This window comes from Peromyscus eremicus, chromosome 1 (genome assembly GCF_949786415.1).
Source record: "Peromyscus eremicus chromosome 1, PerEre_H2_v1, whole genome shotgun sequence".
NCBI lineage: Eukaryota > Metazoa > Chordata > Mammalia > Rodentia > Cricetidae > Peromyscus > Peromyscus eremicus.
This window is the reverse complement of record NC_081416.1, coordinates 118,667,605-118,682,264: the sequence shown is the minus strand read 5'-3', so window position 1 is coordinate 118,682,264 and position 14,660 is coordinate 118,667,605. Positions and strand designations below refer to the sequence as shown.

Genomic DNA, 14,660 nt, shown 5'->3' with positions numbered 1-14,660 from the left:
ACGTTCCCAGTCCTCCTGGGGCAGCTGGGCCTGCTTTCCCCATCTTCGCTCCTGGAACACACTACTGAGCTTCTGTTGCCCAGGCCCTCGCTGAGAGCTTGCTCTGTGCCCAGCAGTGCACCAGGTCCTGAGGTGCACGTTCCCTGTTACACTGTAGAGAAGATATGTCTCCCAGCACAGCCCGAGAGGCCCTGCAGCCTCCGCCCCCACCCCCGCTCTCAGAGAAAGCAGGTCTTCTTCCACGCTCTTCCCGCCAGTCAGCAGGAACTCTGAGGGACCTAGAAACTGGTCAAAGCAAGACCAGCAGCGGTTCCGGTGGGCAGCACCATGGTGGGGGCCCAGGTTCCTGGCCCAGCTTCGCAGATGCAGAGATGGTGACATCTGAAAGGATCCGCTAGCCAGGCCTCAGCGGGGATTGCCGATTAACAGTGACTCACAGTCCCTTAGCCAGCAGCTCGTTTTCATTTCAAGGGGAGGATATTGGTTGATTCTTGTTTGGCTGCACACACATGCAGTTTCTAAAGCCCATCTGTATGCTGTGCATCGTCCCTGGGCAGCTGTAGGACAGCTGGGCTGCACCTACCTCCATCCCGCTGCTCTCCTCCCCTTCCTCCTTAGCCTTGGTTCCCCTTGGGCATGGGTTTCCCCTTGCAGAGGCTGCGCATTGCTTGACTTGGTCCTTACCCCAGACGTCCCTCACACGCTTCCTGGTCACAGAACTAGAACCCATGGCTGCTACCTCATCTTTTTCTGACCAGCTGGAGTCATCTTTTCTCTCCAGGATTCCTCTTTGGGGTCATTGCTCTGCCTGAGGGGTGTTTCTGCGAAAGCATTCACTTCCTAAGATTCTTCCTGGTGCATGAAGGACGGAACATGTATCCTGAAGGCCCGGTGAAGTCTGAAATGATGTGTGTGGTGCTGTGCACTAACGCTTCCCTCCACCTGGTGACAGCCAGCGGGACCAGTGGACCCACCAGCAAGGTGCTTCTTGAGAGGTCAGTGGCTTAGGGACAGGACAAGGTGATAGCCTGCCAGACAGATGACACTGTCCGCTGTCCCACAGGAAAGACTGGCAGCCTCTGAGAGAGGCCATGGCCATAGTCACCACTCTGCTGGCCGAGCACAGTGGTATGTGGGTAAGGTACAGTTCTCTAGAAAAACTATCCCTTTCCTATCATATGACCGCAGAGAGGCTCAGTTCTCCCAAAATTACTTTCCCCAGTTTCCCCAGAGATCTTTAAGAGAAAAATTGTTTAAATAAGGCCAGGCATAGTGGCAGACACCTTTAATCTTAGCACCCAGGAAGCAAAGGAGCTTGGGCTACATAGTGAGTCTCAGCACCTCAGGGCTTCATAGTGAGACCCTGTCTCAAAAACGTTTTTTTTTTTTTAATATTATATGCATGCAAATGAATCCATACAGTGTGTGTGTGTGTGTGTGTGTGTGTGTGTGTGTGTGTGTGTGTGTGTGTGTAAGGATGAGATAAACTCACTCTGTAGCCCAGGGCTTGCCTCAAACTCACAGAGATCTGCCTGCCTCTGCCTCCCAAGTGCTGGGATGAAAGGCGTGCGCCACCATTGCTGCTCGCTCTCTCTCTCTCTCTCTCTCTCTCTCTCTCTCTCTCTCTCTCTCTCTCTCTCTCTCTTTTGGTTTTTCGAGACAGGATTTCTCTGTGTAGTTTTGGTGCCTCTCCTGGATTTTGCTCTTTAGACCAGGCTGGCCTTGAACTCACAGAGATCCGCCTGGCTCTGCCTCCCCAGTGCTGGGATTAAAGGACTGTGCCACCACCTCCCGGCTTATCATTCCTTTGATTTAAGAATGTACCACCTATGTATGATTTTGCCTCTAAACAGTGCATTTATTAAGTAGTGTGTATTTAGGAAACTTACGCCTGGATCCGTAGTCTGTGAACCTCCAGTTGGCTGTTTCTGTTTACTCTGACTTGTTTTATGACATTGATCATGAGAGCTCTGCATGTTGGTACATGTAGCTCCAGTTTCCATTGCGTGTCATATTCTGCTGCTTAAGCCGTCTCCTGCTGGTGAGTCCCTCACTCTTCCTGCTTTTGTTTGTCTGTTTGTCTTGCTACTATGAACGATCTCTTCACATATCTACTGGTCTACATCAACAGTATCTCAGGAGGCGGGAGAGATGGCTCAGTCGTTAAGAGCACTGACTGCTTTTCCGGAGGTCCTGAGTTCAATTCCCAGCAGCTACATGGTGGCTCACAACCATCTGTAATGAGATCTGGTGCCCTCTTCTGGTGTGCATTTGTATATATGCAGACGGAGCACTCATATACAAAATAGACATAAATGAAACCCCAAAAGGAAATTAAAAAAAAAAAAAGCTTCCCTAGGATAAATACCGGAGAAGATGGTAAAAGTCTGAAACCTTTACAGCAAGAGAATGCCCCTTTTTGTGCCCCACAGGTCCATGACGCACCCGGAAGAAGACATCTGTACAGTGGCCCCGGTCCCAGCTTTGCCTGGCATGGTAGGTTCTCAGGTCCTTGATCCTCTCCTGTGAATGTGTTCATCATCCCTTCCAGCCCAGTGCGTGCTAGACTTTGGATTTGCTTTGGGGTATGTGGACATGAAAGAGAAACTCCAAGGCTGGGTGGCAGTCGTGCTCAGCAGTAGAGTAAATGTTAGCAGGCCCCAGATTCAATCCTAAGCACCAAATAAACACTAACACACCAAAGAGAAAGCCCCCTGATGCGGCTCACATTCCATCAGGACACAGATCACCAAAGAGCTGCCTTGGAACACAAGAAAGACTGACGTCATCTGTAATGTAACAGAGTAGGGACCACTTAAGGCAGACGTTGCCGAGGGGAGGGTAGTGTGGCAGGAGGGGACAGCAGGGCCGGAGAAGTTGAGACAGCATCAAAAGGTACTTACTACCCAAAGTCCAGGTTTGGAGGTGTGAAGAGGGAAGAGATTGGGTGTGGGGCAGAGGGACCAGCCTTCGTATGCTGGCAGAGGATACAGACATACCGCCTATCGATGAGACCCACAGCATGGAGAGGTGGGAACAGGGAACATCCTCTTCTAAGCGGGTCTAGAGCCCACATGCTGACCTGCCTCTGGATGCAGCTGAAGGAGAAAAAGTCATCATGGCTGGTCCTGGCACCTTCTGCTGATTCCCTGATCCTTTCAGGGTCTATGATGGAGACACAGGCTGGCAAGAAAGTCTGTGATTTCTGGTGTGGCTTGGCAGAGGATGAGGCCCTATAGGGCCCAGGGAGGCTCTTAGAACACAAGTCTACAAATGTCCGTTCTGTGTCCACCAGCCAGCAGTTAATCACTGTCAAAGCTAGTGTACTGTTGGGTCCCTATGGTCCCCAGGAGATGAGTGGACCTGACAAGACCAGGAGAATGGGTTCATAAGTGACAGAGAGGGACCCCAGGGGCACGCAGGAAGGGCCCTGAATAAGGGAATGAGAGCAGCACCCTAGACTGAGAACCAGCTTTTTCCTTGTGGCAGCGAGTGTCTGAAGTGGGACAGATGCCAGGAGGTAAGAAATGGAGTCCTGGAGCAGGGTCCCAAGGTGGCCCCGACCCTCTGCCTTTCTGTGAGAGCCAAGTCTGAGAGTCCTTTCCCTTGCTTTCCCAGGTGCTCATCTTTTCCAAGAACCACTCTATAAGCCTCCTGGATGTGGCCAAGGCCGAAATCATCTGTGCCTTTGCAGCCCCTCTGCACCACCAGCAGGAGATGCCCTGGAAGCCGTTGTTTGTTACATCTCCACACCATCCGTATTTTCTGCTTCATGGTAGGAAGGGACTGTGAGGGCAGCTACCCGGTGCTGGGGCCTCCTACACTCTTCCCGGACCTCCCACAAAAGCTTGGCCACAGTTACTCGGTTGCCTCCTCAGTCCCCTCTGCACCAGGCCAAACGAGGCTGCAGCCTGGTTCCCACAAGGGTCTTTGATAAAATGCTGGCAAGGTCTTTGTTCTACGTAATTAAGTAATTCCCTCCCAACCCCAGCCAGGTAAGCCGCTCCATACACAGGACCGTCGCACACCCTAAGACCCTAGCCCCGTGAGAAGGCAATTCCACTGAACACAGTGCTCTCCTTTCCTAACAGGACCTTGCCCAGATGGTAACACCACACCTACCGATGGTGCCAAGGACACCACAGATTCTGTTTTCTGCTTTAAATTTGAGGACTATCCCCTCCTGAAAGACAGCTCCAAAAACTGCACCATTTCTCAAAAGGACTTGGAAGATAACCAGGCCTTCTCTCAGGTGCTGCCACTGGAGAAAAGATGTGAGCAGTTCCTCCAGAAGAGGTAAGGCCCCGCCCAGCTGTGGGGTGTGTCTGGTGAGCTATCACTGAGTGTGGTTTGCGGTAAGAGCCTTTCCATACTTAATTACTGCTAACTGAAGGGTTCTCACCATGTGAGCCAACCTATCCTACTCTGTGAGCTCTAGGCCTGTTCTTTTTTTTTTTTTTTTTCTTTTTTCTTTCCTTTTTTTTTTTTTTTTTTTTTTTGGTTTTTCGAGACAGGGTTTCTCTGTGTAGTTTTGGAACCTGTCCTAGATCTCGCTCTGTAGACCAGGCTGGCCTCGAACTCACAGAGATCTGCCTGGCTCTGCCTCCCGAGCGCTGGGATTAAAGGCGTGCACCACCAGCCAGGAGGATCTCTGTGAGTTCGAGGCCAGCCTGGACTACCAAGTGAGTTCCAGGAAAGGCGCAAAGCTACACAGAGAAACCCTATCTCGAAAAACCAAAAAAAAAAAAAAAAAAAGGTGTGCGCTACCACCGCCTGGCTCTAGGCCTGTTCTTAAGAGAAGTAACTGCTCTTCCAGAGGACCCAGGTTCTATTCCCGTCACTTACATGGTAGCTTACAACCATCCTGGAACTGACCCCTTTTTCTGGCCTCCGCTGGTCCCAGGCATATACTGGTGCACAGACATGCAGGCAGAACACCTATATGTTGGGGGTAGAGACCCAAAGACCAATCAGCAGGACCAAAGTCTGAACTGAGAGTCTGTATTAAGCCGAGAGAACAACACTTCTCATAAAGCAGCCTGAAATGCAATCTACAGGGAGATTTTAAAGGCAGTGAACACAGAAAATCTACATCCTGATTGACAGTTGTAGGGAGAAGAAAAGCAAGCAAGCGGTTTAACAAAAGCCCCAAACATGCAGTTAGCTGGAGCATTTCAACCCCAAGTTTCTAGAACAGGGTTTGGTACTTTCCCATGGGGCTTTTAACAGCAAGGGGCCGGGGAGAGGGGGGTCTGCTTCCGGTTAAACCAAAGATGGCTCCCACTTTAGACAAGATGAAGAAACACTTGACCTGTCACACTACACACATAAAACAATTTTCTCTTTAAAATAAACAAGGTGAATGTCTCTTGAAGAGCATGCATCCATGCCCTGTAGGGACACACAGCCACACTTATATACCACATACAAAAAGGAAAGGAATAAAAAAGGAGGAAGGGAGGAGGGAGGGAGGGAGTGCTTTATTCAAGTTTCCTGCCGTGACTCTTCTTTTTCGTTCGTTCATTCATTATAACATTCATTATAACAGGTTCAGCCAACTACAGCCATTGGCTGCACCAGCACACTTACTCGTTTTGAAAATTACAGGTTTTGTTGGGTCCAGGGATGTGTGTGCTGGTCAAGTGCTCTAGCCCTGAGCCACACTCCCACCTCCTATTATATTATAAGAATTGGGTTTTTATTCTTTGAGAATTTCATAGATATACACAGTATATTTTCATCATTTCCATCCTCTCCTGCCTTTCTGCACCCCCTCTCAGCCCTCACTACACACCCCTTCCCAACTTTATGTACTTTGTTGTTGGTTTTTTTAACCTCTGAGTCTGGTTAGTGCTTCCCATGTGCACATTGGTGTAGAGCCATCCATTAGAGCATGGGCAACCAAACAGGGTCTCCACCCTGAAGAAAAATGGCTTCCCCTCCCACAGTACTCATCAACTGCCAGTAGCTTCTCTGATAAGGGTGGGACTTCCTGAACGCTTCCTCATCCACACTGTAGTGCTGACTGGCTTGCTCTGTGTAGTTCTTGTGTAGGCAACCACAGCTGGGTGAGTGCATGGGGCCATGGTTCCGTCATGCTCAGAAGACCTTCTTTACACTGACTTCTGGCTTTATTCTGTCATATGACCCTCTCTAAAAAAAACAGAGGTGGGGAAGTAGCAGGGTCTGCAGATGTAGCTTGCTTGATTAGTATTATTAGTATGCACTAAGTCCTAGGTTGACCCTCAGCACCACATAAACCTGGTAGGGCAACTCTTATAAAGGAAAACATTTAACTGGGGGCTCTTTTACAGTTTCAGAGGTTTAGTCCATTATCATCACGGGCGAGAACATGGAGGGGAGGCATAGTTGGAGAAGTAGCTGAGAGCTACAGCTTGATCCCCAAAGGAAGGGAGAAAAAGACTTTTGAAACCTCAAAGCCCACCCTCAGTGACACACTTCTTCCAACAAGGCCACAGCTCCTGATCCTTCTAATCCTTTCAAACAGTTCCACTCCCTGGTGACGAAGCATTCAGATACATGAGCCTATAGGGCCACTCTCATTTAAACCACCACAGGTTGTTTCCTCCAGAAATAGCAGGTATGATGTGCCTGTCCTTAGAACCAGCATGCCTCAGGAATGGAGAGATGAGTCAGAGGTTAAGAGAGCTTTGCTGCTCCTGCAAAGGACTGGAGTTTGATTCCCAGCATCCACAGGATAGCTCACAACTGCCTGTAACCCAAGTTCCAGAGGCTGTGACATCATCTTCTGGCCTCCGAGGGTACTGCATGCATGTAGTGCACACACATATATGCAGGCAAAACACTCACACGCATAAAACAAAACAAATCTAAAAGAATTTTTAAACAATCAGAATGCCTGGGGGAAATCCTGAATATGACCACTAGGTGGCAGCACAGCTCCCCTCTGCTTTCTCTCTCACTGGGCACATCGACACTTTCCTCCCACTTTTCTAGAAAGGAAGAGCGGGTCTTTGCCTGCCGGGCTGGTTACCACCACTGAGCTGTGCTCCAGCCTCTTTCCTGCTTCGCCCTCCCTACGTTGTGCTGAGTGGTTTACGTGGCTCTCAGTATCTCCTGGGAGGAAGTGTGCCCCTTGATGAGGAAAGAAGCACGGTCTAGTCTCGTAGTTCTTGGAGGAGGAGGGGACTGTGGGAGAGGGGGCTGTTTGTCAACACCGCCGGGTTAAAGGTTTCACAGCCGTGCTCAGGAGCTCTCGTTCTGGACCCTGGGGACCTGCTCTTCAGATAAATTTAGGGGAAAGTATCATGCTGTCTACACCGCACTTCTAAACTACCCAGGGAAGTATTTATAGAGACAGAAAGGGAGAGTGATGAGCGATGGTGAAATCGGGGGAAATGTTTAAAGTGCCAGGGAGCTAGCGCTAAGGACGGCGAGTGTGGGTGAAGTTCACTGTGCTGTTTGCCCCCTTTGCACGGGCTTGACGGTTTTCCAAAGGAAAGACAGGGTGACGGTGTCACTGCGGTTGACAGTGCCGTCCTGGTGTGGGGTCGGGAAGATGGGGAGCGTGCACCTGAACGAGCACTGGTGACAGTGGGTGATGAGCAGGTGTGCTGGTTTTCTTTGCGTTTTCCCTCTCTGCAACTTTCCTACCAAAGGCCTCCGCTGCTTTGGCCAACAGACCGAAACAGTCGGGAAGGGGTGTCTCCAGCATGAGAACAGGCTGTGGCTGTGGGCTGGTGCTTGCCCGGGGCGTGGCCTGGAGCTGCTGGTGCTCCCGGGCTGATAGGGTGCTCTGTGAACTCCCAGCGTAATGAGCTTGCTTCCCTCCATTTCTGCCTATTCTTAACCAGCCCCCTCCCTTTAGTGATTAGAAAGGGTGACATTTCCACTTTACCCAAAGGTCAGTAGACACCCACCTGTGGGTCACAGCTGGAGTCTGGATAACTCACTTCCCTCTGGCCACAGACTGACATTTCTAACCGAGTGACCCTTAGCCAAGTGATCTTGTCACAGATATCTGCTGAGGCCAACTTCAGCCTAGGAAAATTGCCTTAAGAGTAGAACTCTGGCTTAGTAGAATCAACTCCCACTGTTACAAAATGGACTTGGAAGCCAGGCATAAGCAGCACGTGTCTGTAACCTCAGCGCTTGGGGTGCTGAGGCAGAAAGATGGGAATCTGAGCCACCCTGGGCTACTTAGGGAAACCCTGTCCTAAAATCAGAAAGAAAATAAGAAGTGTGTGTGTGTGTATGTGTGTGTACACATTCTTGTAGAAATTTGAAAGACATGAATATGCAAAAAGAAACTTACATAACCCATAACCTACCACCCCAAATCATCAGCACTACACTAACATCTCCTTCCTCGTCACTCCACTCGGCATGCTCACCAAGTGAAGATCATGTTGCATGCTCACTCTTTTGTCTGGGTTTCTGTTGCTCCAGAATATAACTTTCTGTGAATGTGTGCATGTATGTGGGTGTTCATCTGAATATATGCATGCACATGTGTGGGGTGCCTATAGAAGCTAGTGACACAGGTGTTCTCCTCCTTATTCTATAGACACCATTCACCTTGAGTATCTATCTCTGATTGGTTGTTGTGGTTTTTCAGGTTCTTTGTTTTTATTGTACCGGTGTGTGTCTGTGTGGGGGTGTGTGTACACAAGAGTTCAGGTGCCCTAGGAGAACAGAGGTATTGGATCCCTTGGAGCTGGAGTTACAGGCAGTTGCTAGCTATCTGTTGTGAGTGCTGGGTATGAAACTCTGCCCAGAGGAGTACTTGCTCCTAACCACTGAGCCATCTCTCCAACACCGTTCCTTTGTTTGTTTGTTTTTTGAGACAGAGCCTTTCACTGGCGTGGGGCTTGCCCACTAGGCGAGGCTGGCTAACCTCTGAGCCCCAGGGGCCTGTTTCTCTCCCCTTCCCAGCACTGGGATTGCAAGTGTGCACCACCACTCCTGGGATCTAACTTGGGTCTCTCTGGCTGCACAGCAAGCTCTGTGCAGATGGACTGCTCTCCCCAGCCCCTCGTTTCCAGAGGTAACTTTATTGTGCTGGCAACTTCCTGGCACTGTAATAAGACACCTGAGACTGGCTTGCAGTTCTGCAGATTTCAGTCCACTCATTGGACGTTTGCTGGGAGTCTGTGGTGAGGCAGCGCAGTGGGGAGCATGGGCCGGGATGAGACTGCACCCCATGACACTCCAAGCAAAAGGAGGAGGAGGAAAGGGCTGGGGTCCCACAATCACCTTTGAGGCACACCCCTAATAACCAAACCCCCACTGAGCCCACCTCTTAATGTGTCCCCACTTCCCAGTAGCACCACACTGGAGACTAAACCTGTAACTCATGGACCTCTAGGGCGCTCAGCATCCAAGCCACAGCATTTGTGAATATGGTTCCCATGACCATTTTCCATGGGATGGATGTGTATGTCTTACTTCCTGCCTCTGTGATTCGGCTACTTGGATAAGGAGGAAGAACATTCTTTCTGCCCTGCCCTCTATCTCTGGAACACTGAGGCCATCCTGAACCCCAGCAGGAATGGAAGGGACTCTTGGTTCCTGCCTCCCTCCCTTTCAGCACAGTTAGCTCCTGGGTTCCAGCCCAGCCTCTCCCTGGAAAGGCCCCAGCAGCTGGCCGGAGTGCAGAGGGCCAAATGCCCAGGGACCTTTTACAGAGAAGAGGGCTGCCATCAGCAGGGCGGACCAGCATGGTACTGTGGGCCAGAGACTGGATTTGGGCCTCACGGCAGTGCGAATGCTGAAGAACCCATGGGAGCTGGAGGGGACACAGAGTGTGCTGGGGGCAGGCCAGCTCCCTGCTTACCTGAGGGTCCGACTTGCCGGAGCATTTACAGGGCTCTGAGCTCGGTATTTGAGGCACATGGTTTGGTCATGTCACAGCCTGTTTAGCTTGCTTTGAGACATAACATCTAGGGCTGCAGAGGGTAACCCCGCAATGCTGGGTGGAGAGAGTCCTCTGACATGCTGGGTGTTTGAGCACACACATGTTCACACCTTTATGCTGTCCCTAGCTGTGAGGTCACCTCACCTCTACACATACACACACACACACACACACACACACACACACACACACACACACACATACCCAGAGCTTTTGTTTCCCTTCTGTCTGTCTCTATTATCTTTTCTGCTTATTCCTTATATCTGAAGTTGATTGTCATTCAACCCAAAACTAGGTGAAGCAGGGCTGGAGGGTTAGCTCAGTGGTTAAGAGCACTCAGTGGTTAAGAGTTTGGTTCCCAGTACCCATATGCCTGTAACTCCAGTTCCAGGGGATCTGATGCCCTCTTCTGGCCTCTGTGGCACCAGGCACACATGTGGTGTACATACATGCATGGAGGCAGAACACACACACAAGTCTCTAACAACCACAACTGGGTGACACAGTGAGAGCCCACGTGGTGATGAATTCAGGTCTCACACTTGCAGTAGTTTGTCCAGATCGCTTTCACAGAGCTGCAGTGGGACTTCTGCAAACAGCCAGCATGAACTGAACCTGCCTCTAGAGCCCGGCAAGGAGGCCAGGTTACACTGATCGTGCTCCTCTCCTAGCAGGCCACTGTTCTCGACAGGCAGGCTCCCAAGTCACCATTTCCACAATCCTGGACTCCCTGTCTGTTTTGGTGTCCCCATCTCTAGCCAGGACAAACTTTTGGTTAGCTTGGAGGATGCCAGAAACCAGACAGGAGCAAAAACTTCCTCCTCTTTCCTGTCAAATACCAGTCCGGCAAGACCCAGGCTCTGCCCGCTGGCTGCCAGGGCTGGGCTTCTGGGTGGCCCAGGGTCTCCACCCCAATAACTCTTCATCTGTGCATTCACTGGTGGGCTAACCCACTGCTGAATTAGCTCCCAGGTGATCTGGTCACCCGTTAGTAGCACCACTAACTGGGGGCCAAGCTTTTGACACATGAGCCTTTGGGGGATGCTTTAATAATCTAAACGGCTTGCTACCACACACCTTGTGTCTTGCCCCAAAACAATGAGGAACTCTTGAAGTTCTCTACCATCGTGAAGAGAGGACCCCTGTGTGAGGGTGATGGAGAGGAAGGGTGTCACCCCCTGGAGAGCCTTGTGGGGTTCTCTTGCCAGGTAGTAGCAGCCTGTATGAACAAGGCTGCCTCCCCTCTTCTTCCTCATTGCCAAGTAGTCAAAGGAACCACACTGTAGGTAGCGGTGGCCGCTCTGGATGACCCAGCTGCCTCTACTCTGGGTGACGCCATCTCCCATAGTCTCTGCCTGAGCTCGTCCCTTGCTGCCTTCTCGGGGTCCCCAAAGTCACCCCCTCTGCTCTCCATGATTCCTGACTCAGACAGAAGCCTGCTCATGCCCCAGGCTGAGAGCTGCTCCTCAGCCTCAGGCCCCAGCACAGCTTCTTCCCGAAGCTTGCTCCCTCCACACCTCCCTTTCCGTCTGGTGGGAGCCCCCTGGATCCCCCTCTTCCTGGCACAGGCTAGCCCTTGTCAGGAGATAACGTCAGCCTGTCCCATATGGGCAAACAAAGCAGCTGTCCTCTTTGCTCCAGACCAGAGCCCAGCGGGCTCCTGGGAGGGCAGGCCTCACACCACAGAGTGGCCTGAAGCTGCTTGGCTAAGTGGGCCAGCCTTCTTGCAGGCCAGCTTCTCAGAGGTGAAACTTTAGGGTTTGGTGACAGACACATCTGAGTCCCCATTCGCCCCCCTGTCCTTCCCCTCTCCCACACAGACTACAGGAACAGAGTCAGAAATGCACAGAGTGTAGTCTGTGTGGCTTTAATCTGGAACTGAGGAATGAAACCCTACTGCCAGGATTGCGCTTCTCTCCTGTTGTGAAACTTGCCCTTTATCTTTTCAACTTTGTCTGTCGATTGGAAGAGTTCTTTGTCAGCCAGGCATGTCTGGCACATGCCTGTAATATCAGCACTCAGGGGACAGAGGCAAGTGAGGCCAGCCTGGTGTACATAGCAAGTGTCAGCCCAGCCGGGGCTACATTGTAAGATCCTTTCTGGGACACACACACACACACACACACACACACACACACACACACACACACACACACACACCTTTCCCTATTTTGTCTTTGGAGAAACCAGGAGCCTGGAAACACCTCACCAAGACCCTAAGCTCCCATACATGTCACAGAGCCAGCTCTGCCTCGTGTCTCCCTCGGGTGTGGTTTGTCCCCTGTCCTTAGTAAAGAGTTTCCACATCCAACTCGGTCTGAAATGCGGCTGTGGCCCGTGAGGGACAGTGTGGGAGTCTGACTCTAGCGCCTACTAGCGGTCACAATGGCAAACCTCAGAGACCTTTGAAAACGGGACTGAGGTGTGTAAAGAAAGCATGGGTGGCAGGGCCTTTAATCCCCGGCAGAGGCAGACAGGTCTGTGAGTTCAAGGCCAGCCTGGTTTATGGAGTGAGTTCCAGGACAGCCAGGGCTACACAGAGACCCTGTCTTGAAAAATGATTAAAAAACAAGAACAAAACAAAGAACAGTCTCTGTTTGTTGGCAGGTCCAGAGAGAAAGCCAATGAGGCATGCTGAGCATGCATTAATCTTATAAATCTTAACAGACTATTTTTAGAGCCAGGCATGGTGACACAAACCTTAATCCAAGCACTTTGGAGGTAGAGGCAGAGGCAGGTGGATCTCTATGAGTTCAAAGTCAGCCTGGTCTACATAGTGAGTTCCAGGACAGCCAACTGTATATATTGGTTTTTAAATTTTGTTGGTTTGTTTTGATGGGTATGGGAACAAGGGCCTTGGGAATGCTGGGCAGGAGCTCTGTTGCTGAGCCAAATCACCAGCTCTTGATAGTCCTTGGTGTTTCCTGTCAGCTCTCTTTAAAAAGGAAATTTTATAAATTGTGTGCATGTGTGTGCTCTTGTCTATGTATGTACCACAAGCATACATGTGTCTGTGAGGGTCACGTCCCCAGAACTGGCGTTATAAGTGATTGTGAGCTGTCTCATGTGGGTGCTGAGAGCCAGACCTGGGTCCTCTGTAAGAGCAGTGAGCACTCATAACCACTGAGCTATCTCTCAAGCCCCTGAATTCTCATTTCTAAAAGGCTGGCCTTAGACCTCAGACCTCTCCAGATGTGAGTCACAGTCTCTGTGCTTAGGTCTGGTTTCTGCCACTCAGTGTTCGCCTTGCTGTAGCACGCATGATCGCCTTCCTTTAGAAGGCTAGATGATTCCCGTGGGTGTCCCGCGTGTGCACCGGCCTCTGGGTGCCCATCTTAGAAGGCAGAGTGATTCCAGTGGGTGTCCCGCGTGTACACGGGCTTCTGGACGCCCATCTTAGAAGGCAGAGTGATTCCCGTGGGCGTCCCCCATGTACACCGGCTTCTGGGTGCCCATCTTAGAAGGCAGAGTGATTCCCGTGGGTGTCCCCCGTGTACACCGGCTTCTGGGTGCCCATCTTAGAAGACAGAGTGATTCCCGTGGGCGTCCCGCGTGTACACGGGCTTCTAGGTGCCCATCTTAGAAGGCAGAGTGATTCCCGTGGGCGTCCCGCGTGTGCACCGGCTTCTGGGCGCCCATCTTCATCGCCTGCGCCAGAGAGCAGCAGGCCTGACGTTCTCAGTAAAGGTCTTCCTGTGGCACGGTCAGGCGGAGGGGACAGAGGTGAAGCCAGTGTGTCACCTTCCAGAGTTTCCCGCCTGAATGCTCAGGGACAGCCAGGGGACCAGGGGACCGGGTGGCTGGGCGGCAGCTCTCATTGCTGGTTGTGTGGCCCTCAGCTTCCAAAAGCTGTCGAGGACCCAGGCGAGAGGGAATGAGCAGTGGACGCGGCTGCGGAGGTACTCCATTATTCTCCAGAAAGAAAACTTAAAGAAGTGACCACACTGGGACTCCAAGGGAGTCTCCACCTCGACAGCCACTCCCCAGTACACCCGGAAGGCAAAAAGACGGCGACAAAGAGCCACACTCAAAGCTTGGTACTTCCAGGAGCCAGTGGGGCCAACGGACTTTGAGGACCTTCGAATACTGAACGCCTCATGGAGGGTAAGCTGTATCACTCAAATAAACAGTCTGTCAACTGCTGTGCATGTGGCTTATCACTGCCCCCCAGCCCTGACTCCAGCCGGCCAGCTCCTGGATCCCCCAAGTCTGGTGAGGATCACTAGGTACCAGGCCTAGGAGAGCCAGTTCCCTGAAGCAAGCCAGCCAGCCGGCAGCTCCGGTGCGGCCCTTTTCTGTCCACACACCTGTCCCACTGGAAGCAGTTCTTCACAGGCTCTCTCTGAAGGGCCGGTGTGGAGCACTGTGGGAAAGTAGGCATTTAGCATGACCAAGGCCCCGGGTTAGGTGCCCCAGGAGAAAGAAAACGAAGGAGGGCCGGAAGAGTGGAGGTGAGTGGTGGGATAACCTTAGGTCACACAGATTTGGGAGGCAGGGTCAGAGAGTCGGGACCTGGTGGGAGATGGACCACCGGCTATCCTGGGGAACTGGGGACAGAGAGGCGGCTGGCTCTTCTTCAGAACTGCTCTTCCCAGGGCGGCTCAGGGAAATAAATGTCTGTCTCTCCGAGGACACCATGTGGTCATGTTGAGAACTGCAGGGCGCTACCTCCCAGCCTGGCCCACTTGACCGACCTTGCGGGTCTGTGCTGCTGCTTCGTGGTGCACACCCCCCCTCCCCCTCCCCCCACCCCCACCCCCCA

The 14,660-nt window shown here is 51.7% G+C and overlaps 1 protein-coding gene across 1 annotated transcript in view; it reads left to right on the top strand.

The window, feature by feature from the left end:
- The window catches only part of Wdr93 (WD repeat domain 93), a 42,821-nt gene extending 28,781 nt beyond the window's left edge, over positions 1-14,040 (top strand). Inside the window, exons 13-17 of the mRNA XM_059272646.1 lie at positions 782-995; positions 2,433-2,496; positions 3,619-3,775; positions 4,092-4,296; positions 13,738-14,040. Of these exons, the coding sequence (XP_059128629.1) occupies positions 782-995; positions 2,433-2,496; positions 3,619-3,775; positions 4,092-4,296; positions 13,738-13,837 (740 nt within the window). The 3' untranslated portion in view covers positions 13,838-14,040. The remainder of the gene's footprint in view (positions 1-781; positions 996-2,432; positions 2,497-3,618; positions 3,776-4,091; positions 4,297-13,737) is intronic.
- Positions 14,041-14,660: the final 620 nt, after the last annotated feature.